The sequence below is a fragment of the Xiphophorus hellerii genome, chromosome 12 (assembly GCF_003331165.1).
Source record: "Xiphophorus hellerii strain 12219 chromosome 12, Xiphophorus_hellerii-4.1, whole genome shotgun sequence".
Classification (NCBI taxonomy): Eukaryota; Metazoa; Chordata; class Actinopteri; order Cyprinodontiformes; family Poeciliidae; genus Xiphophorus; species Xiphophorus hellerii.
The window spans coordinates 22,685,906-22,707,607 of record NC_045683.1 but is presented as its reverse complement, the minus strand read 5'-3'; the positions used below and the strand labels follow the sequence as shown (position 1 = coordinate 22,707,607).

General features: G+C 42.0%; 1 protein-coding gene across 2 annotated transcripts; it reads left to right on the top strand.

The window, feature by feature from the left end:
• Nucleotides 1-875: 875 nt before the first annotated feature.
• Nucleotides 876-20,591, top strand: mn1b (meningioma 1b). Of its 2 annotated transcripts, XM_032577769.1 has the most exons (3): nt 876-1,795; nt 1,893-5,489; nt 19,129-20,591. In XM_032577769.1, exons 2-3 carry the CDS (start codon nt 1,961-1,963, stop codon nt 19,344-19,346), a joined length of 3,747 nt encoding a protein of 1,248 aa, XP_032433660.1. In that variant the 5' UTR covers nt 876-1,795; nt 1,893-1,960; the 3' UTR covers nt 19,347-20,591. The 2 variants fall into 2 exon arrangements, with proteins under 2 accessions (XP_032433660.1, XP_032433659.1); XM_032577768.1 differs by having other exon boundaries at nt 876-5,489.
• Nucleotides 20,592-21,702: the final 1,111 nt, after the last annotated feature.

Sequence of the window (21,702 nt, the reverse complement as noted above, 5' to 3'; positions counted from 1 at the left end):
AATATCATTCACATAATTTACTTAGAATGTTGTTTAAGGTGGATTTTTTTTTCCACACGCCACTGAGACCATGCTTCACAGAGCATGTGGTTTTCTGTTTAAAACGTTTCCCTACAACATCAACAGTCAGTGCTGAATAGATTTCTATTTTCAGACAGTGACATTTGTTCCATTTTTGATAAATTCCGTTCAAATCAATAAACTGCTTCCTTTCCAGCTTGTTGGGAAGATAACATGTTACACCAAATAAACCCTGTGCAGAACACAAGGGTTCAGTCATGTTCAGTCATTCCCCATTGACTGAACATGAGAAGCAAAATAAAACTCACCTGAGGTAAAACTAAAAAAATGCCTTTTTTTCTGACTGCTCATGTTGCCCAAGGCTAGCTGGCACCCTGGATGGTATGCCATACCACCGATATTGATCTCTTCATTTGTGGATAATATATGTTTAATACAATCTTTTATTGAATATTGCATATCCAGGTCTTTATAGGATTTTTGATTATCTATATTTTTAAATCATCATAAACAACGACTTGTGTAGTTATTTTTTTTTCCATGTTAAGGGACGTGAGAGTCAGATATTTTTTCCAAGTTCTCTTAAAATATGTGGTGGCTTTAAAAAAAAAAAGCTAAATATGCCTTTTTATTTTTTTTAACAAAGAAAAACGTGAGAGATTCTATCAAACTCAAATCTCATACTTCGTTTAGATTATTACTTTTCGAGTGAAAGCTTAAAGCTAAAAATCTCATTGACTCCACAAGACCACCTTAACGACGTTCGTCCCGCCCCCGGAGCTCCGTTTGGTCTCTGTGATTGGCTGAGATCTCGTGGATGGAAGTGGCTGCAGAAATGCAAAACTTGTTGCTGGCTCCTCTGGACGCGTTGATCTCACACAGCGCCAAGCGGCAGAACGGAGTGCGTGAGTGAGTGGATCTGTGAATCGCTCCGGAGCGCGCTCAGACCAGACCAGACAGAGCACAGGCAGAGAGCCCAGCAGACCGTAGGGGCTGAACCGAGGGACGCGCACGTTTGCAGCCGATCGGAGCGCACCGACCGGGGACTTAAAGCGCGGAGGCTTCTCCACCGAGCGCATGAGCGGCCGCGCGGTGAAGGATGCTGTCAAGCCGCTCCGTGGTTGTGGAGCACCGGGGACTGCACACCGCATCGCTCCTGGTTCACTGACGCTGTTGTTGGAGACTCGTGTTTATGGACTTCCACATATAACCCCTTGGACTTTTGGTTTTCAAGCCTGCTGAGACAGTTTATTTTTCTTTCCCCCCTTTTATTATTATTATTATTATTTTTTATTAAAGGACACCGGTGCGCAGAAATTTGTCAGAGACGAGCACACCGCTCCACGCTGACTTTTCTTTCTGTTGTTATTTCCAGTATGGGACCTTACACAAAAAAATCAGTCTGGGACCTTTTATACCGGGCTGGAATAAGGAAGTAAACGAGGAAAAACTGTCATATTTTTGTTGATCTCCTCGAATCTTGTGCGCTCTTTTTATTTTTCCCCGAGCGTTTTTTTTTCATCCAAAGAAAATTGCGCACAAAGAACAATAACTTGTAAAAGTCGCCGCTTTTGTGCAAGTTTTATTTTATTTTATTTTTTCTATCAAGAAAAACTAAAAGGAAAAGCAGACATTTTCATCTATTAATGCGGGAACAGACAAGCAGTTTCCGTGCGTATTTGGCACCGTCTGTCCCCGCTCCACTCCGCGTCCTTGGAGAAGTAAAAAAAAAAAACAATCTCCCTTTTGATTCCCAGAAATGAGAACTTATTTGGTGAGTTTTATCGTTTAAAGTCTACTAAACATATTAATCATTAGTTTCATCAACATTGTGTATCATTTTTTTTTTCCCTTTTTGCTTTTGGGGACAGACGGAAAAATACAGAGTGTGCCGATGTCTGGCAAACTGGCCGTCATGTGGGATTGATTGCTGGGGAGTATGTTTGGGCTGGAGCAGTTTGGTTCTCAAATTAATAGCAGAAACCCTGGCCAGTCAGAGAGAAACATAAACCAACAGAGACTGAACATGGGCTCACATTATAAAAGCCCAGGCTTTCATGCCGGAGGCCCACCTGGATCCGTGGAGTCCGGCATGGGGCCCATGAACGAGTCCCAAATGCTGGGGCTCAATATGAACATGAACGGTGAGCCTTACTCTGGGTTTCACCCTCGGGGACACCCAGACATGCATACAGGGGGTGGACTCCAGCAGCAGCAGCAAGGACCCATGCATGGATTTTTTAACAACCAGCAACCTCATCAAGGACACCCGCATGCCCATCAACCTCACCCCCACCAACATCACCCTCATTTCGGTGGGAATTTTGGAGGCCCAGATCCAGGGTCATCATGCCTACATGGAGGCAGGCTGATGGGCTACAACAGCAATGGCATGGGACCACAGCAGGGCTTTGGAGAGGGTTTTGACCCTCTTGCTGAGGGACAGGCAGGAGAAGGCTTTCCGCAGCAGCAGCCACAGCAGCAGAGGCCTGCTAACATACCCGAATTTCAACATCATGGTCCCCCCAGCGGCAACCACCCTGTCCCTGCTCCCTGTCTTCCCCTGGACCAGTCACCTAACAGAGCAGCATCCTTCCACGGTCTTCCGTCTTCTTCATCTACATCATCTGAGCCTCACACGATGGAGCCTCGACGGATGCCCAACCAAGGAGCTGTGGAGGGGCTAGAGTACAACTTTCCAAGCGATCCACCATCTGGACATTTTGATGTACCTGTGTTTTCCCCATCAGAGACAGAATCTCAGCTACCACATTTTGGGCCAGGCCGGCCCGTTCCCAGTGGAAATTTTCCAGGGAGCGCTGGCATGCCTCGGACACCAGGCATGCAGGGCATTTCTAAGGGACACCAGCCGCCACCACAACCCCAGCAACCTCAGCATGGAGTGTTTTTTGAGCGTTTTGGAAATGGCCGGAAGATGCCCGTGGGAATGGAGCCGGGGGTCAATGCAAGACATCCCCTCATGCAACCGCAACAACAGACTGGCTTAATAGCCAGACAGAACTCGTGCCCCCCTGGTCTCCCCCGGCCCCCTCAGGCTGAGCCCGGCAACACTAACCCCAACATTCTGGACGGAGGGGTCATGATGCCTGGCCAACATAACCAGTTTGAATATCCCATTCACAGACTGGAAAATAGAGGTTTGCACCCCTATGGGGACCCCATGTTTAATATGCAACAGCCAGCTCCTCCTCCCTCCCAGCAGCCCCCAAATCAGAGGCTGCAACACTTTGACTCTCCTTATATGAACATGGCGAAAAGGCCCAGATTTGATTTTCCTAATTCACATGGTGGCGATGGTTGGTGTGGTAGTATGGATAACCACCTCTCTCCCTCAGCATATCCTGGCCTTCCTGGGGAGTTCACCCCACCTGTCAATGAAGGTTTTGCACCAGGTCCCCTACAACATCCAGGGCCCGAGCCACAGTCTCTGCAGCAGCGCCAAAACGCGGCCATGATGATAAAACAGATGGCTTCTCGCAACCAGCAGCAGAGGATGAGGCAGCCTAGTCTTCAGCAGCTAGGTCACCATGGCGACGTACCTCCTGTCCCAATGACTCATGGAGGTCCAGTTGGGAACATGCCTCAACCCAGCTTTGACAGGGAGAACAGTGGCAGAATGCCCAACATTGATGGACAAAATCCTCATGTAACTCAGGAGAACTCCTGGTTTCAGGGGTCCCACCCACCTGGAGAGATCATGTCACGGCGCATGGGTGGGGCTGGTAATGAGTCTGGGCCTAATGAGATGGGGCTGCAACAGAATGGGGCTGGGATGATGTTCAGGCCAGGCATTGGTATGCAGGAGCCAATGAGAATAGCAGGAGATGGACATGTTCAGACCCTTCATTCTCCAGGCATGCACTCACAGTTTAGTGGAAACATGGGTAACCTCTCACAAATGCAGTCGCCAGGAGCCGGAGGAGGACATCCAAATGCACCAGCAGAAAGGCGACCAGCTGATTTTCCTGCACCTCCAATGGGAGCACAGCCAACATTTCCCTATGGGGGGGCTAACCGCCAGGGGCCGCCTCACAGTGCTCCCCAGGGGGTGAGCACCTCACCAGGGAGCTACCCTCCACAGTCTGAGTTCCCCTCAGGCCAGCGGTCGTCTGTTAGTAAGCTGGGAGCTCTGTCCCTTGGGAACTTCAGCAAAACCAGCTCTAAAGACAGTGTTTTTGGTCAGAGCTGTTTAGCGGCCCTGTCCACGGCCTGCCAGAACATGATCGCTAGCCTAGGGGCCCCCAATCTTAACGTAACATTCAACAAGAAGAACCAAAACGAGGGCAAGAGAAAACTAAGTCAGACAGAGCAGGACATTAATAGCAGCACATCTAATGGGACTGGAAGTGCTGGTCCTGAATATTTTCAGAGTAGCGCTTCCCAGAACAGCCAGATGCCTGGCACCGGGAATAGCAACTCTAAGCCTGTAAGTCAAAGCCAGACGGTGCAGGGGGAAGCCAGTGCCCTCTCCCCAAACTACAACATGGACGCTACCCCGTGCAGTGAGGGGAAGGCAACAACAGGGAGTGGGAGAGGGAGAGGGAGGAGAAAAAGAGACAGTGGACATGTGAGCCCTGGAATTTTTTTTTCCTCTGATAACGGTAACCCTGTTGTAAGTCCAGGCCAGCAGACCCCCTCGGCTGGCGTTGGGGAGAGGGGTGAGGGCACACCTCATGAAAAACACATTCAGTCACCCTCTTGGGGGAAAGGAGGTGATCTAATGTTGGGGGACCAGGCTGACCTTATGTCTTCTTTAGACAGTGGCATTCAAAGTGTTGCTGCCAAGTCTGACAGCAGCTCACCAAGAGTGGACTTCCCTGACGATGTCAGCACCCACTATGGCAACGAGGACGAGGTGTCATCCAGCTCAGATGCAGGAGGGACTTCTGCCACCAAGCCCAATCGCAGCCCTATGATCACAGGCTCACCCAAAATGCAGCGGAGTGATAACAGTTTATTAAATGGGCAAAAGCCCCTTGGCATGGGCATAAACAATCATACTACCTCAGCACCAGACAACTATGGACTGAATTCTGGTGTGAGCACAGGGGCCAGCGGGGTGAGCCACCCGGGCACTCCTGGGGTGGAACAGGTACGCACCCCGTCCAGCACCTCGGGCCAGGAAGAAATCCACCCACTGGAGATCCTCCAGGCCCAGATTCAGCTGCAGCGGCAACAGTTCAGTATCTCAGAAGACCAGCCCCTGGCCATGAAGAACGGCAAAAAGAGCAGTGACTGTCTCTCGCAGAACGGAGACAATGAGCTGCCAGGCTGCAGCCCGGATGCAGGGAAGGGCTCAATGGGCACTATTGACCTTGACACCCTCATGGCAGAGCAGCACGCCACCTGGTACGTGCCCAGTGACAAGACCATGATGGATGGGTCAGAAGATGACAAGGCCATGGGACCCTGGGAAAAAAATAAAAGCCAAAACAGCAGTAAAGAAGGTAAATAAATCCTAATTTTTTTCCTTTAATCTCTAACATGCAATTCAGAGTGCTGATAAGTTTTCCTCTTAAAATTTGTGCTTTATTTATTTGACCTCGAACGTCATTTCAAAAGGTATCCTAATACTTTTACTGTCCTGCTGAAACTGACATTACCGAAACTTTTGTCTATGTTGTGTGAGCAGCATCCCTGGTTATTCCATTGTTATTCTGAAAACTTAGAGGTTTTATTTAAGATAAGTGAAAAAAATGTGGTGTCAATTCTAATATTTATGTACAAAAATGTTTTAGTTTTTATATGTTAAAGTAAAAAACAAAATCCATCTTAAACGGTACTTTCTTTAAAGCCTTTATTGTTAATTGTAGCTTAAAGCCTCTTCAAAAAGAACAGCTGAAGAAAAGTAAACATTTCCTGTGGCTCTTTATCTCAGTTTTCAGGGTGAACAACTACATTGAGAAGATTAATAGCTTTCTGAGGATATGCGTTTGCGCAGCGGGGGGTTCCCTCGCCTGGTTACGTGTTTGTTTTTGTCATTATCATGGGATAATACCGGTCTGGTCAAAGTGGATAGATTTTTCGACAGGATATTCGGGATTAGTATCCTCGTATAAAAAAACAAAACAAAACAAAAAAAAAATCCGGTCATTCACGTTTGGTATTTTCGAACTAATGTTAATTTGATGACAGATTTAAAAGCATTCTGTTAATAGACTGATATTTTCAATTTGCGTAACTTTGTCTCGGAGCGATTTTGTAACTCAGTTGTGATATGAATAATTCTCACTATGTTGTTTCTCGAACAAGGTAGAAAATATTTTTGACTGAAATATGCTTTTTAAGCAAGAAGAGAAATACCATAAAATGAAGAGATGGGCTTGTAGTTACCATTTTATATCTTTAGAGCGCAACGTCTTTATGACGTCTTGAAATCTAAATATATAATTTTTCTTTCGTGTTGTCTGAGAATGTGAGTTTTGTCCTTCTTTTGTAGTAATAATAATAATAATAATAATAATAATAATAATAATAATATTGTTATTTATTTAATTGCAATCAATTCTCACTTTATTTTCATTAGGTTTTTTAGTTTTTTTTTATACATATTTTTCAAAATTTCTTTTCGTCCTTATAACTTCATAATTTATCAGGCTAACTTTTCTATATTGTTAAGACCAAGTCTAAGACAGAGTCGATATTTCATTACATGCGTTCACAGCGCCGTCTCGCTTGTGCAGCGTCTCTTTGTTCTGATCTGTGCGGGTGCAGAGCGCGACGGGGGCGCGCATGGCGCGGACTCTTTGCGTCCAGGCGTCGTTCGTGTGACACCGAGAAGAGGATGTGGGGTTATAAACAATAATACCATTACACATATGGAGCACATGTTTCATAGCGTAGCGTTGAGTGGTGAAATCTTTTGTCTTCATACATTTAACTGAGAATTGCTCAGGCTGCTGCGTGCATGCGTTCTATTAGGAATAATCAAAACTTTGACAAATTTAAATAAATATTTTCACTATTAATAAAGAATTTTTTTTTAGAAAATGAAAATCCCCCCAAATAGAGAGTAACGCTGTTTTATTTTCCCAATAATTAACGCACAAAAGTCATAAAGTATTTAAAAGCATTGTAGTTTCTCCCCTCTTCTCTGCTCTACTCTCCTCAGCCCTCCCTGCGTGGACGCAAGGCATGCAGCTCTGGAGCGATCGATAGCTAGTTAGCACAAATCACAGCTCCTGACAGTTTCTCATTTGAGTGCCTCAGACAGCAAAGATGGAAAAAAAAGAAAGAAAAAGGACGGAGGTGTATATATTTATTTTTTGGAGGGAAGGAGGGATTGGTTGGAGATTGAATCTGATGCGCATAGGCTCCACATTGGGAGCAAAACAACATCATCATTTAAGATAAGTCACATCCCACAGTGTAAGCTCCAAAATCAAGCATCCCACTGACTTTTTTTCCCCCTGCCACACACACACACACTCGCACCCCCACACACACCCCACACACAAACACATACTAAAAAGGATCTGCTTTGACCACTAGTTTTAAGTCATCAATCTTGTAAACAAAAAAATCCGCCACAGGCAAGAAAATGCCACTGACACAAATTTCAAATAAATCATAACAGTACTTTAGTCAATTAGGTTTCAGTGAAATATTGCTTGGTCAAAGAGAGACATCATTTTTAACAAGGAGGAAATTAGATCCTAAACAATTCACTTTTCTGGCCACTTTAATGGAAGCTTAGTAACATCTTAATAAAGTTTCTAACTATATCTTTTAAAATAGCTTTTCAGAAATACAGCTGTCTTCTTAGCAGATTTTATTCAAAATATTTTTATATAAACTCGTTACTATTATTTTCTGAAAAAGTGAAATATATTGTAACAAATTTAATAGTTGTAAAAGTCCAAGCAAGAATTAATGAAAATGCTTGTGATGTTTTTTGGGGGCTTCTTTCACTTTAATTTTTTAGCTGAAACATTCATATCATTTAATACACTTTAATTATCTTTAAAGATGTTTTTTTTAATTTTTATTTTATTTTTATTCACTGTTTCCCCTGTGTCGTAGTGGAGAGCCTCGGAGTGCAGTTTGCACAGACGAGCTGATGGCAGCGAGAGTTAAACCGGGTGAGGTTCAGGGATCAGGGGTCAGGGTTCAGCTCGATTCCTGTAGGGACTGTGTGTCGTCACAGTTTCTCTGAAAAAAAAAAACAATCATGAAACGTACGATAATTCTGCTTATTTTAGCGCTGTGGCCTGTCCGTGGTGGATCAGGAAAGCAGCTCGCTTGGGAAGCCAAACAAAAAGACAAAGTGCAGATATTCAATAACTTCCTGTGAATGTGTAAATGTGTCGACAGATAGCTGATAAAACTTTGCCCGTTCTTTCAGGAACTGTTCTCTCGGCGCGTCCCTCTCAGTGCTCCCTCTGCAGCCGTTCAAAGTGATGCGTGTGGCAGTGATATTCCCTTCTAGCCTTGTGTCTTTGCGACATTGCGCTTCTCTGTGTTACTTCGCAAGAATCTGGTATACTTCATCATCCCAGCGACTTCAGGTCCTCATCAACTGCCTGTCATTCACTCTCAGTTTGTATTTCTCCTTTTTCAAAAACTTTTTGTTTTTCACACCCTCCCTCTTCCTTTCTCATGTGCATATCTTAGCCAGTGACTGACCGTACATGTGGAAACTCATGCACAGTCTTGATAACAGGCAACCAGCAGGCGTAGGAAGTGATTCAGTTATTTTTATTTTTACTTTTCACTTCTTTTTTTTGCCACAAGCTTGTGTAACTTTTTTTTTAATCTTCTCATCTCAGTTAAAAAACATTTCACAGTTGACCTTGTGGAAGAGTTTCACTTTTAGCTCTCCAACCAATCAGTCTTCACACAAGCTCTAATAATGATCAAATCTTTGTCATTCCAACGCTGACAGCTTTGAAACATGGAGAACTTGCATCCTATCATGCTTACTAGAAAGCACAGAGTTGCAACAGAAGTAGAGGCTTATTGATATTCCACTGTGAAAAGAGAAATCTTGTGAGACTTACCTGGCTTTGACATTTTTAGCACGACAAAGGTCCCACAAGCAACGCCAGTAATTTCTATTTCCCCCTTCTTTTTTTTTCCAAGAAAGAAGAAAGTGATTGGCACGTGCTAAAAACAGCTCCAGGCAGTTTGTGTACTTTGCCTGTCATTACAAGGTGTTTCATATTGACGTATGCAACAACATTTATCGCACTCAACTGTCCCATAGTAATCGTGAGCATAGATAACTTTTGTTGGGTACTTTAAAAAAAAAGTCAATTTATGAAGCTGTCTTATTGTTTAAAACAAACAACATAAAAGAGGAATAAGCTGAAGTCAAAGCTTGTTCTGTTACAATCTCAATTCTAGAGATGCACCAATCACTTGAGATCAAAATGGATTTTTATTGGCTCTGATCAGTAATCAGCAGATGAAATTTAGAATTTTCATTAAAGGCATCAAAGCTAAAAGTGTTCTGCATTTTAAGTTTATAAAACAAATAAGCCAACAACATGCACTTTGAAATGGTTGCACAAATTTGATTCATAAATGAAAAAATTCTTGTAGTTCCTTAATGTTTCTATTGGATTCCAAACCACTACTTCTGGAAAAGAACCCACTGCACATATTTTCTTTTAATTTTGTTATAACCAATAAGAAAGAACCAAAACGATCAGAAAGAGTCTAAATCAGCATCAGCAGCTCAGAGCCCAAGCTAAATTGGAAATCAATGTCAGCCAAGAAAGAAAAGCCAGGTCGGTGCATCTTTAATTAAAGCAATTGTAAATATCATCAAGTTATTAGTTGTTTTTTTTTTTAAATAAGAAATTGAATATTCTTTTGTCAGAGTTATATAAATAAACAACTCAAGGAACTAGACTTCTGTGTTTTCAGAAAAAAACTGGGGTAGGTAGAATATTATTTTAAATTAATAAATTTACAGCTTTGTTTGCATTTTTACTTTTTGGTGTTGCGGTTGGCATGCACAGTGTGTAACGAAAGGCTGGATTGTTGGTACCGCAGCTTGACAGTATGGATTCATCATCTGCAGGCATAAAAGTTAGATTTATTTGGACTCGGTGTCAGGCTCCCAGCTACTGACTTTAGTGTCAGGTGTCTGCACGGAAAGGTGCACATTTAATTCCATCGTGCTGGAAAAATGTAAGCGTGTTTACTCGACTTTTAAAAAGATGGAAAACACGTCTGACTCGCCTTTAGTGTTTGGATTTTAAGATGGTCTTTGGAAGTGTTTTCTGCATCTATTTGCAAGTTCCTTCGGGGGTTTTTTGTGTGGAATACTGAGCATTAGTGACAGTCAAAAGAAGTCTTAAAGAGGCGTGTTTGTGACTGCTACAAGAAGATGTCAACCCTTTAGCTTTACAAATTTTATTTTATTTTTTAAAATATTTGAAATAGAAGTTCCTTCTGCGTTTTGTATTTTCCCCCAGAGGGAGGGTGCAGGGATAAAATTAAACTTGTCTGAGCTCGTGGTAAATTTTCACCTCGGATGCAGCTGGAAATGCAAACGAGTGTGGATCCAAACTTTAGATGGTGTCTAACGTCTGAATGTCCACTGTGTTGTAGAGTGTGGACAGGGGGCACTGAGCTCCTGAAAGGTGTCCCACGATCCTTAGCTGGCAGTGAAAGTAGTTCAGCTTTTAAACCCTGTGTGTGTGCGGGGGTGTGTGTGTGTGGGTATACTCTGAGTTTTTAGAGGTGTGAATGTTGTCACGCTGCCAGTAGCGGTTATGTTATTTGGCATACAGGTAGTCGTCAGGCACTGTTTAATTTGTATTGAGGAATTGACAAATGAGTTATGACACTGGGGCTGTTTCTCCTGGGAGACAGAAGTAGAGACTGATGGAGTACGAGAGGAGCGATAAATAAAGAAAGAAGGAAGGAAAGAAAGAAAGAAAGAGAAAGAATGAATGAAAGAAAGAAAAAACGAAAGCGGCTGGTTTTCAGAGGACTTGCTTTTTGCTCTGGAGTCGAGTAGGTGGGTAAAAGCTACCATTTGTATTTATGGAAGAACATAGAGAATTCAAACCATACAATTCTTTTACCAATATTTTTGTGCTACATTAGATTTTCTTTTTTTAGTTGTTGCTGCAAATGTTCTTCACCAAACTTTCTGTGCTTTAACATGAATTAGAAAAAAAAAAATCCTTCCACTGTTCTAGTTGGTTCCTCTGTTCTTAGAATTTAAAATATATATATTTTTTCTCTCACATACTTGCATATGAATGGTTTTAAAGTTAAACACTTTCAAGAAAAAGTGTTGAAGTAACTACAATGTTTTTCCTAAGCAGTAGGTAGTCCTGCCCCTCCCCCGTCTTTTGCTGCACACTGCCAGCAAGATGGCTTACGAAACAGCCATCTCTGAAACAGCTTCACTTTTGCCTTGCTCACAAGAAAGCGAAAATTGGAAATATTTGCACTCATCAAAAATACAGACAGTTATAGAGTGGAAACCAAAAGCTTGCCACACATCAATATGGTCAGGCTTACTATTTTAAAACTACAGTTTGTGAGCGAACGCAGTTAACCCGACCATTAAACCGGCTTGTTAAACCTTTGCTTTCTTCCCAAAGAGCAGAAAGGTAGAACAATCCGTTCAATAAACTCTTAAAAACTACTTCTAAATTTAGCAGTGTTTGTTTTAGAGTTTCGTTTTAGTCTCAGAACCGAAACCATAGTAAATCTTACAGATGGAATTGTAATAAGTATGTTGGTTTTATGAGTCTCACACTAATCTATGCATCATGCTTCCAAAAATACCTTGATTAAGCATCTTACATTTTCAAATTTCACGTTTGTTTTTTTTTTGTGATGTGGATCTTTTACAATAATGTCTGTGCAAAAAGTGAATTTTTCTCAAAGAAAAGAAGAAAAAAAACCTAGCATGCCGCAGTGTGCAGAAACAAAATAGAGACAGCGAACTAGATCAATATGTCACTGGTTTGGATGACATGCTGGACAGGTCCTGGACATGACTGTGAGTTATGTAGGAGGCACTAAATCACTTCCCATGTTCTGATTTGTGTCTGGTTTCCTAAGCACTTCTTGTGGCTGGAGGGGGATGTGTGTTTGTATGAGTGTTAGTGGATGGTAGTGAGTGTGTTGCTGGAGAGAAGGTAACAAATGCTGGGGGCAGTGCCTGTCGAGGCAAGTTTTTCCTTTCTTTTTGTTTCTTTTTCTTTTTTCCTTCTTCATGTTGCAGGGCAGAGAACAGAGAGGAAATTCAAACCAAAATAACCCCTGTGCCCTTGCCTGAGAAATGTCCCCCCCTCCCTCGTCGCTCCCTCCAGATATCCTCCCTGCTCTGAGGGAAAGGTCATGCTACGGCACTTGGGTGGAGTTAAAGGGGTTGTGGGGAGCCTCACATTAACCCCCCTCTGCTCCCCATCCCGTCCACCTCAGGGCATGGATAACCGGGACAATACCTCTGTCAGGCCATGTGGACCTCAATCGGGCCCTTAACCATACCTGCAAATTAAGGGCTTTATTAGATTTGCTAATGTGAGTCAGATTTTTTTTGCAATAATCTGAATTGTCAGGGCAGGCGACAACATATACAATATATTCCAGGCAAGAAAATTTCCACTAGCTACATCCTGTTGCAGGTTAAACAAACCTTTCCCCATCCTCTTTTTTCCTAGGATGAGATTTACTTTTTTTCTCTTGGTGGTTTTGAACGGCTGTTTTGTGCTGAATCCTCACGCAGAACCACAGCTCTAGTTGTTATGCGAAAGGAATCTGACCTGATGTCACACACTGTCACAGGAGTGAAGGCCTTTGGGTGTTTTTGTCAGGGAGCGCAGCAATCTGATTGGTCTGGTTTGTGTTCAGAGGGGACGGGGTCGCGCCCCGGAGAGCCCGAGGTTAAAGGTGAAGTGTCGTCATGGAAGTGATGGGGATAGAAGGAGGACGCAGGCCCGCCTGCCGCATGGGACTCCAGGGCCTGGGAAATCACTGTCACAGAGGAAACTCAAAACTCGCCAACAGACACTCTGTTTCCTTCTGCTCTTATTTTAATTTAGCTTCTTTTATTGTTTCTCTGGAATAGAAATGAGCCTGGATTAGATTTTGCCATCATGACAACTTGAGTAAAAATCGCCACAATCTAAAACCACAGCATGTTCCCGTTTTTTTTGTTTTAAACATAAAAAGATTAAAACACATTGAATAAGATATAATTTCATGAAACAAAATTGAAGTTGTCCACATGAGCTTTTACCAAGAGAAGACTGCTTTTGTTTGGTCAGCTTCCTCTTACAGGTTAGATTACACATGGTGCAGTACTTTATAATTGACCAAAAATGTGACTTAATGTTTTAATCCAGACATTGCAGATTAAAATGAGCCTCTGTGGCTAAATCTGGCACATTGCATAGAAGACCTCAATAATGCCCCTTTTAAATAAATTAATTCATTCATACAGCTGCAGAAATAATTTATTAATATTTGCTGTTTTGGTTTTGATGAATAGAAATAAAAATGAACAAATATCTAAAATCTATCAGTATAACAAGCTGACAGTGGATTGTTAATTATTCAGGCTATCTGCTCTGGTAGCTTGCAATCTGCAGCAGAACAGACATGCTGTAGCTTCAGCTTTAAAAAAATGTCTCCATAAGAGAGTGACTGGCGATTCTCCTTTAGTTTCCACTTCACAGTTGTCCATAGTTGAAAAATATTTCAAATCATTCAATTTTGTTTTTCTAGAAAGAAAGGGAACAGATTTATTGACCTACACTGAGTCAGCTGACTGTGCAACAAGTGGGAGAGGGACAGCACTCCTTACAGTCGCAGAAATCTGTGATCACCGACATTTTCTCTGCTTCCTCATTAAAAGATCTTTCCCTATAGGATCTGCAAATCAAAAAATAACTGCTGTAAAACAGGCATTTTCACAACCTTGCACAGAATGGAGATACAACACACTTCATTATTTGTTGTTTCTTTTGTAGTTCACACACAGTTGCAGAAGAAACTGCGTTTACTCCATTACTTCATCTGGAATCTCGTCAAAAAGACTTTCAGCTCTAGGAATAGTAGTACTGATGATGAAATCATAACTTTGGGAATACCTTGATACATACCATTGCCCCCCTCTAACATCACGAGGCATTGATACTTCTTTGTCTCCCTTAAATATTATCAAAGTCCCTTTTGAATGTGCTGCTGCTTTTTAAGGTTAATCTGAAGAAGTAATTGTACTCCTTAACAGCTAATATGGAGCTGGCAGGAAAACGGTCTCTGAGCAGCCTTTGTTTACCTTCCTGTGCTGCGGTTTGACATGTAAACCCGTGTCAGGCCGTCAGCTCCCAGACACATTGGTGTCATCCAGACAACCGGAGCTGCGCGCTGCGCTCCCTGCCTTCATGGCATTCAAGCTCCACTCATCTCTGTAAATCGTTTCTGGCTGTGTCTGTGAAAACGGCTTCTCAACCCTGCTGCTGCTGCTGTTGCTGTGTGTGTGTGTGTGTGTGTGTGTTTGAGCATCATCACCAGGCACCAAATAAAAATATACTGCACTTGGGGTGAGAGATATGGCCATATAAATGCATCACTTTGAATTCGGTATTTATTTAACACATGTCTTTGGTAATCCTTTGTGGCTGTAATGTGGTTAAGGATGTTAAGGTGTATTTGTGGCTGAGCGTAGCTTCCTGCACTGTTACCATTGCCCCTTTTTTTATGAGGCATTTTCTCTCTCGCTGGTTGGAACTAAGCACTCGTTTCCCTCAGATGAATGGGCCATTATTGAGATATTACCGTGGATATGAATTCTGCGTCAGTCAATGAACAACCGTAGCCAGATAGACTTTATTGAAGAAAATTCCTGCTTGTAAAATGTCATGGTGATTTGGGATTTAGACTTGTGTGATTTTTAAAATTTCACACTGCCGTCTCCACCTTCGAACAAATCTACCGGCATGGCTAATTTAAGTGTGGCGTGTTGATCTTTTTTTTTTTTTTTTTCTAGTCTTGTATTTATGAAAAAGAAAAAAAGAAAAAGACACCCATTGAATCCCCCTGGAGGCCCTATGATGTTGAGTTATAGTTAATTTTTTCTTTAACGGTCAGGTTTTAACACTCATTGTTTCTTTAAAATGAACACTCTAATTCAGTTTATTTATTTCAAGCTAAATTACAACAAATGGCATCTAAAGGCAGTTTGCAACAATTCATTATTGCAGTAACATTCCACTTGCTTAACAAGTAAAGTAGTCAAATGTTAATTTAGCTACAAGCAGTATGATATTACTCTAATTATAGTTCAGTAATCAAAGTCAGATGGTCACATAATTGGTGAAAGCTCTGTCTGTGTGAGGAAGCCCTTCTGATTGCAACAAGGCATTGACTTATCAGCAACTCCAGCAGGTTACAGTGACCATATTGCATGTATTGCAGCCATGGGCCTCGATGCTGGTAGCTGGCCCATTTAAGTTTAAAGTGTCAAGAAATAAAAAGGTTTCAGCCAGTGGTCAGATGGCTGAAAGAAAGTCACTGTCCGTTTACAGCAAAAACAAATTTGATTTTAACATGTTTTGAGATGTTTAATTCATGGGCTGTCGTGGTTTGGAAACTAAAGGAATATAACACGCAGCTCACAATAAGATTATGTTTACCTCTGTTTTAAGTGTTTTTGTTAACATGACGCTATTCTTCTCTTAAACTCAAGGTTAACATATCGACCCATGCCTAAATTTCTTTTTCATGAAGGCAAAAATGGATGCCTTGAACATGAATACTGGGTTTATTCTAATGATAGCTATGAGTAAGAGTGTGTGATCACAAAAGATAGTGATCATATCTGATATTTTCAACCATGTGTAGTTTTTCTTCTGTGTATTTTCCACCGCTGTCCTTTGCTTTGAAGCTGAGTAATGTGTGTAGCTGTACTTGTACGTGTGCGCTGTTGTATGCATGTCCTTGCTTTCTGGCCTGTGTGCATGTGTGTGGGGGCGTGCGTAGGGGTGTGTGTGTGTGCATGCGAAGCAGCAGCTGAAAGCTGGTGTGAGTATGGGAACACTTGGTTGGTTGGTGTGCTCTGTGTTTTTGGCTGTGTGTGTTGTCAGTTTGCTGTGTGTCAGCAGTGAGCCAGGGGAACGCTTGGCTGCCTATTCAGGCCGGTGCGGACCCTGCTGTGCCCAGCTAGCATGAGCTGCTGGCGGGTGCTTGAGGGCACTGCGCTAGGAAGAGGGAGTGTGAGGGGATGTGGGGGTGGGACTGGCAGGGGGTGGGTGTGGGGGATCAGCCATGCTGAGGTGTATGACTGTACCCTCTGGCAAATGTGAGATCTTGTCACAGCCACCACCAACACCGCTCTGAAATCCTCATCTCTCTCCTTGCTCACCGAACCAGCAGCGACAACCGCTCGCCCCCCTCCTCTTCACCCCCGCCGTACATACAGTACACTTCCATCAGGCACCTGGATTGGGGTTGGGAGATGGAGAGAAATCTTCCAGGGAGCAGAGGTGATAGGACCAGATGAAACGGAGAACAACGGGAGACTTAGCTGCCTGACCTTTCACCAAATCCCCCCACTTTTCCGTTCCACTGGTCGCAGCCCAGACTGGCTGGGGGGCATGCCTGCCTGTCTGCCTCTCCTGGCCTCCCCGCATTTTGGTCTTGCCATCTTTTTGTCTTGCTTTTATCCCTGTCCCTTTTGAATCAAATTGTATGACTGCTGCTACAAGAAGTGTCAAGAGTGAGCAAATAAAGCAAGGGGAAAAAAAGAAAAAAAAAACAGATTAGCTAAAAAAGGAGAAAGTAAGCTTGCAGATAATACAGGCATGCATGAAGGTTTTCTGCAACAGTTCCCACTTCCTTCAGGTGAGCATCACCCTGACTGGAGTGTTGTGATCTTGAGCCGCTCTGCACCCAAACTGTCGTCTATCACAGCCTCCCCCCCCCTCCACCCTGCCGTCTCTGACACATGTAGCTCAGCTTGTCAGAGCTGTTTTCCACCTACCTCCGCTCTCACACACCAACGTGTCCCTGAACCTCAAAGCTTCACGTCTTCACGCGGTTGATCTGGTTTGTTTCAACCATCCACACGGAGCAGGGCGGCGGAGCATTTTGTGTGGTGAGGAGATGGGAGATTAATCGGACTGATGTAAACCAACGATCGCTAACATCTTCACACACGGTTTTCTCTGTGCTAAGGGCTTGCTTGGAGGCAAAACCCAAAAGCAAAAGATGCTGCATTAGTGGCACACAACACATAGCCCCACCACTACCTCTGCTCCGTTTTTTTTTTTTTTTTTATTGTGTCCTGATTTAATCTAATAAAACTGTACTTATTTTTACTTTTTCTTCACAGATAAATGTGATGAAGTGTGATGTTGCACTCATAAGAAGTTCACACTTCTCTTCATCTTTTCTTTAGCAATTTATTCCTTCACATGGCACATAAGGTTTTTTATGTCCACATTTGAATCATGCATCTTGGGAGGCCACATTTACTCTGTCTGCTTTTATAGATACAAACATATGCATTTTTATTAGCGATGTACCGATCAGACATTTCCGTGTACAGTTTCCAATTTGTAAAGGTCTGACCTGCCCAAAAAGGATTTTTTTCAAAGAAGTGTAAATAACAAAAAAGTAAATCTACTACCTTTTTTTGCATAAATTGTGAATTTATTTATTCTTAAAGAAGTCCAGCTACACCTGACTATTTTTGTTGTTTTTTCACTCTACTTCTGAAATGTAGAAGTATTTAAAAAGCACACATTTTCGCTACAATGTCATTTTAAAACAAATAACAGCTACAGTATAGTTGTAATTTACTTTCTGCTACCAGTATTTTATAATTTACTTTTATGAGTCCAGTTGTAGAATTATTTATTTGCGTGACACTCCACAGAGTCAAACCGCCAATCTGTTTGACTCTGTGGATGAGTGATCATTGAATCTTTTAGCACCAGAGAGGCGTGTGGTTAGGAAAGAGAGAGAGAGAGAGCAGTATGTATCCCACAGCTCTGCAGCTCAATAGAATTTGTCTGCAATTTTATGACAAAGACAAAACGATGAAATAACCAATGTTTTAAACTGTTGTTAGTGAATTATGTTGACAATTATCCCAGATACAAACCCTGACTTTCTCTGAGGATTTCCTGTAAAGTTGTGATATTTCCAAAAGATTTCTAACATGTCCTAATCCAATGTGTTAGATGACGGGTTAGAATTAGAAATAGCAATTTTTCTGCCACAGGTTGAACAGTTTTTTTTTTTCTGAAGTCTAGCTTCCTATTTCAACAAAGCATCCTGAATGCACACCCGACATTCCTCTTTGGAAAATTCTGCTTCCTTTTAAATGGCTTCATACGTCCTCTGTGCTTACAACTTTATTCTTTAGCCCTTAGTTGATATTAAAAATACAGCTCTTCCTCCCTCAGTGACAAATTCGACACTGAAGGGTTGTGACCTGTTGGTGCTTAGGAATGGTGCCTTCACAGATCAGATTTTTCCTGACCTGCTGATCACAAATCAGGGCCAGTCGAGGGTAAAATCAGCCAGTTCCAGCCACCAGCCGATTTCTTGGTGGACCTCCGGGTTTTTCCACATAATGTTTAATCAACCTATGTATGGATTTTTCCTCAACCGTTTAATAGGAGACTTCACACTTTGCTGACACAGGGTCGATACCGTGTCATGGTCATTATGCCCATAAATTGGGCCAAGCAGGATAAAAAGGTCAGTCTCCTTTGATGCCCTTTGACCCAGTGATGGGAGATCATGCAGGAGTTTTCCAGAGTTGCATGTTTAAATTTTTCTCTGTGTGTATATGTGTGTGTGTGTGTGTGTGTGTGCCTGCTTTCGCGTATTTTTATCAGGCAGTGAGGAGGTGGACTGTGAGAAGAAGCTCTGCTTACAGGCTCCACTTTTGGTCTTATTGATGAAAAATGGGAGAGGGGAGGAGGGGGGATTAAATGGTGTTGAATTAATTTCACAGTGCAGACTGAGAGTGGGATGTGAAAATGACACTGGTTTCATTAAATGTGTATATTTTAAATGATTCATCTGTATCAGAGAATGCCAGCTGCTTGGAATTGTTGAAGCCTTAATTAACCTCCTCCTTCCTGTGCTTCTGTTCAGAATCCGAGCTCTCCCAGAGTAAGACCGGAGCTGTGGCCCCAGGAGCCGGAGGGGGAGGAGGCGGGAGCAGCGGCGGGAACCACCTGCAGTGCCTGTCCGTCCACTGCACAGACGAGCTGGGGGACAGCAAGGGCCGAGGGGGGCCCGTCTCCTCTTGGCGCTCCATCCACTCTGACATCTCGAACCGATTTGGGACGTTTGTGGCAGCTCTGACTTGAGCAACAAAACAGACTTGGACTAAGAAGGATACAAAACCAGAAAAAAAAAACAAAAAAAAACTGAAGGACAACCTCAGAGACAAAAAAAAAGAAAAAAAAAGAAAAGAAATGATGACGATGATATGTCAGTGAGACAGCTGTGTGCGGCTCTTGCCTGTTCAGGGAGAGAGACATTTGTGCTCATAAACGCAAAAACACGAACGCAAGTTACACCCACACTCACACACAGAATCAAATGCCATGATTTTTTTTTTCTTTTTTAACACAGTCATGCATTAATATTCTGCTGGACAATAAAACGTGGGGCCGACTCGCCGATTCCCCACATCTGGAAAACCTCAAATCCATTTTTTTTCCCTTTCCCCTTTGATTTCATTGTTGAAGAGAAATAAAGACATGTTTAAGGAGGAGAAGAGAAAAGCAGAAGAACAGAGGAACAGATGTCAGTTGTCATTGGCTTTGATTGTATACCCGTGTTTAAGTATCGGTGATGTGACCTCGGCTTCATTGCTTATTGCAGTCTGCCTGCTCTTACCTCAGTTATGGCTACACCTCTAAAGTTGACCTGATTCTTCTGTTTGGGGACATGTTTGACCAATGGCGGGCTAATTTCTCCGATAAGGCCTGCCGGTTCACTTGGCAAAGCCAAACTCTAATAAACGGACCCAGAGGAAGGCTAGAAGAGGGACAGTTATGCATGAATGTACGTCAGCATTTTTTTGGGGTGGGGGAGGACAGCAAACTCAGATTTTTTTGTCTTTGTCAAAGCATTTTTGAACCGTTATCAGTCATTGAACTCATATTTCTCTTTCAGTCAATTTGCTGAGAAAGTGTTTTTTTCTCTCTCTCTCTTCTCCGCTGCACATCTTGTGAGCTCAAAGACTTGTATACAATTCAGCCAATGGGAACTAGAAACAACAGAGGAGGTCAAGGGGTTTGTTTGATAAGGGAAATGAAAAATAATAATAAAAAAAAAGATTATTGGTATTGCACATGTATAATAAGAGAACATTTTGCTGTGTGTTAGGCAATCTTGTAACCTTTAAATAAAAGCTTCTGTTGAATTTGAATTTCTTGAACAATAGATGGAGGACTGTGACGGCAATTTACAAACAGGTTTTTTGTTATTGTTTTCCTTTTTTTAATAATATGTAAAGTGCAGTCGTCTGTTTTCCTGCATATTGTATATATCTGTATATGTTTTATTGAGTAACTAAATAACAATAAATATGATGTTAAAGGTGGCATTTCTGTCTCTTAAGTGTTTTGAAAGTCTGCTGTTTGGTTTGTTAATTTGCTAGCTTGTACCCCCATTTCGTACTTATGTGTTACTATTTCTTCCATCCTGCTTCCATTTTGTGCTTGTAAACACATCGCGTTGCTACCATGTATGAGATCCAGTGGCTCTCCGAAGTCAGCACACTCCTATTAAATTCTAGGGTTTTTTTGTGATCTGTTTTTGAGAAAAAATAGACATCGATAATTTTCAAACCTTCACTTTCCTTTAAGTAATACTTTGCTAAAACACCTTATTTCTGGTTAGAAGTCTGTCAATGGGCTACTTCTTGTCTTGGCAGTATTTGCCTACTTTCCCACTCAAAAGTTCGCTTGGACGGTGAGGACATCTAAAGGTCAAATCCTGATAAGACCATTCCAAAACTTAGATTTTTCTATGAGGACATCATTCTTTTGTTGTTCTGTTTTTTGTAGTTTCTGAGCAAATGAGCAAATGTCTGGAAAATTCTTTTTGTCCCTAGTAAAGTAGATTTGTTATAGCGTATGGTAGCTGCAAACTCAAGAGTGATTGTATAAGTTATATGATAAGGTACTTCAACAAAGTATTAGTTAAATGGTGTGCACGCACACCTTTGCAATGAGGTTTTGCATTTTTCCTCCTATTTTTTTCCTTTTATACGTTTCACTTGAACTGTAGAAGTGAAATTATTTTTCAATCAATTTTTTTTTACATCACAGGACCTGGGATTATAACTGAGATGTGTTATTTTAATTCAATTTTTTTATTATCTTAAAACTTCAGGAGACAGCACCATTTTGTAACTGAAAAGGTCTGGTATGAAACAACCAAAACAGTGAAGATAAGACTGACGTACTTTAAAAGGATGAAAAACCCATAATAAAAATTGGTATTTTGTGGATAAAACACTGTGCCACACAGCATATTTTTTTTTATTTAAAAATGGATAGTTTATGCATTACCAGATAAGATTCTATAAAGTTATTATCAACACTAGTTCCTTTGTCTAGAGCAGAAATATTCCACGTCAGAGTGAGCTTGTAGAACGCTGATTAAATCCTTAGAGAGGAACGAAGGCTAATAGCTACTAGGAAGGATTCC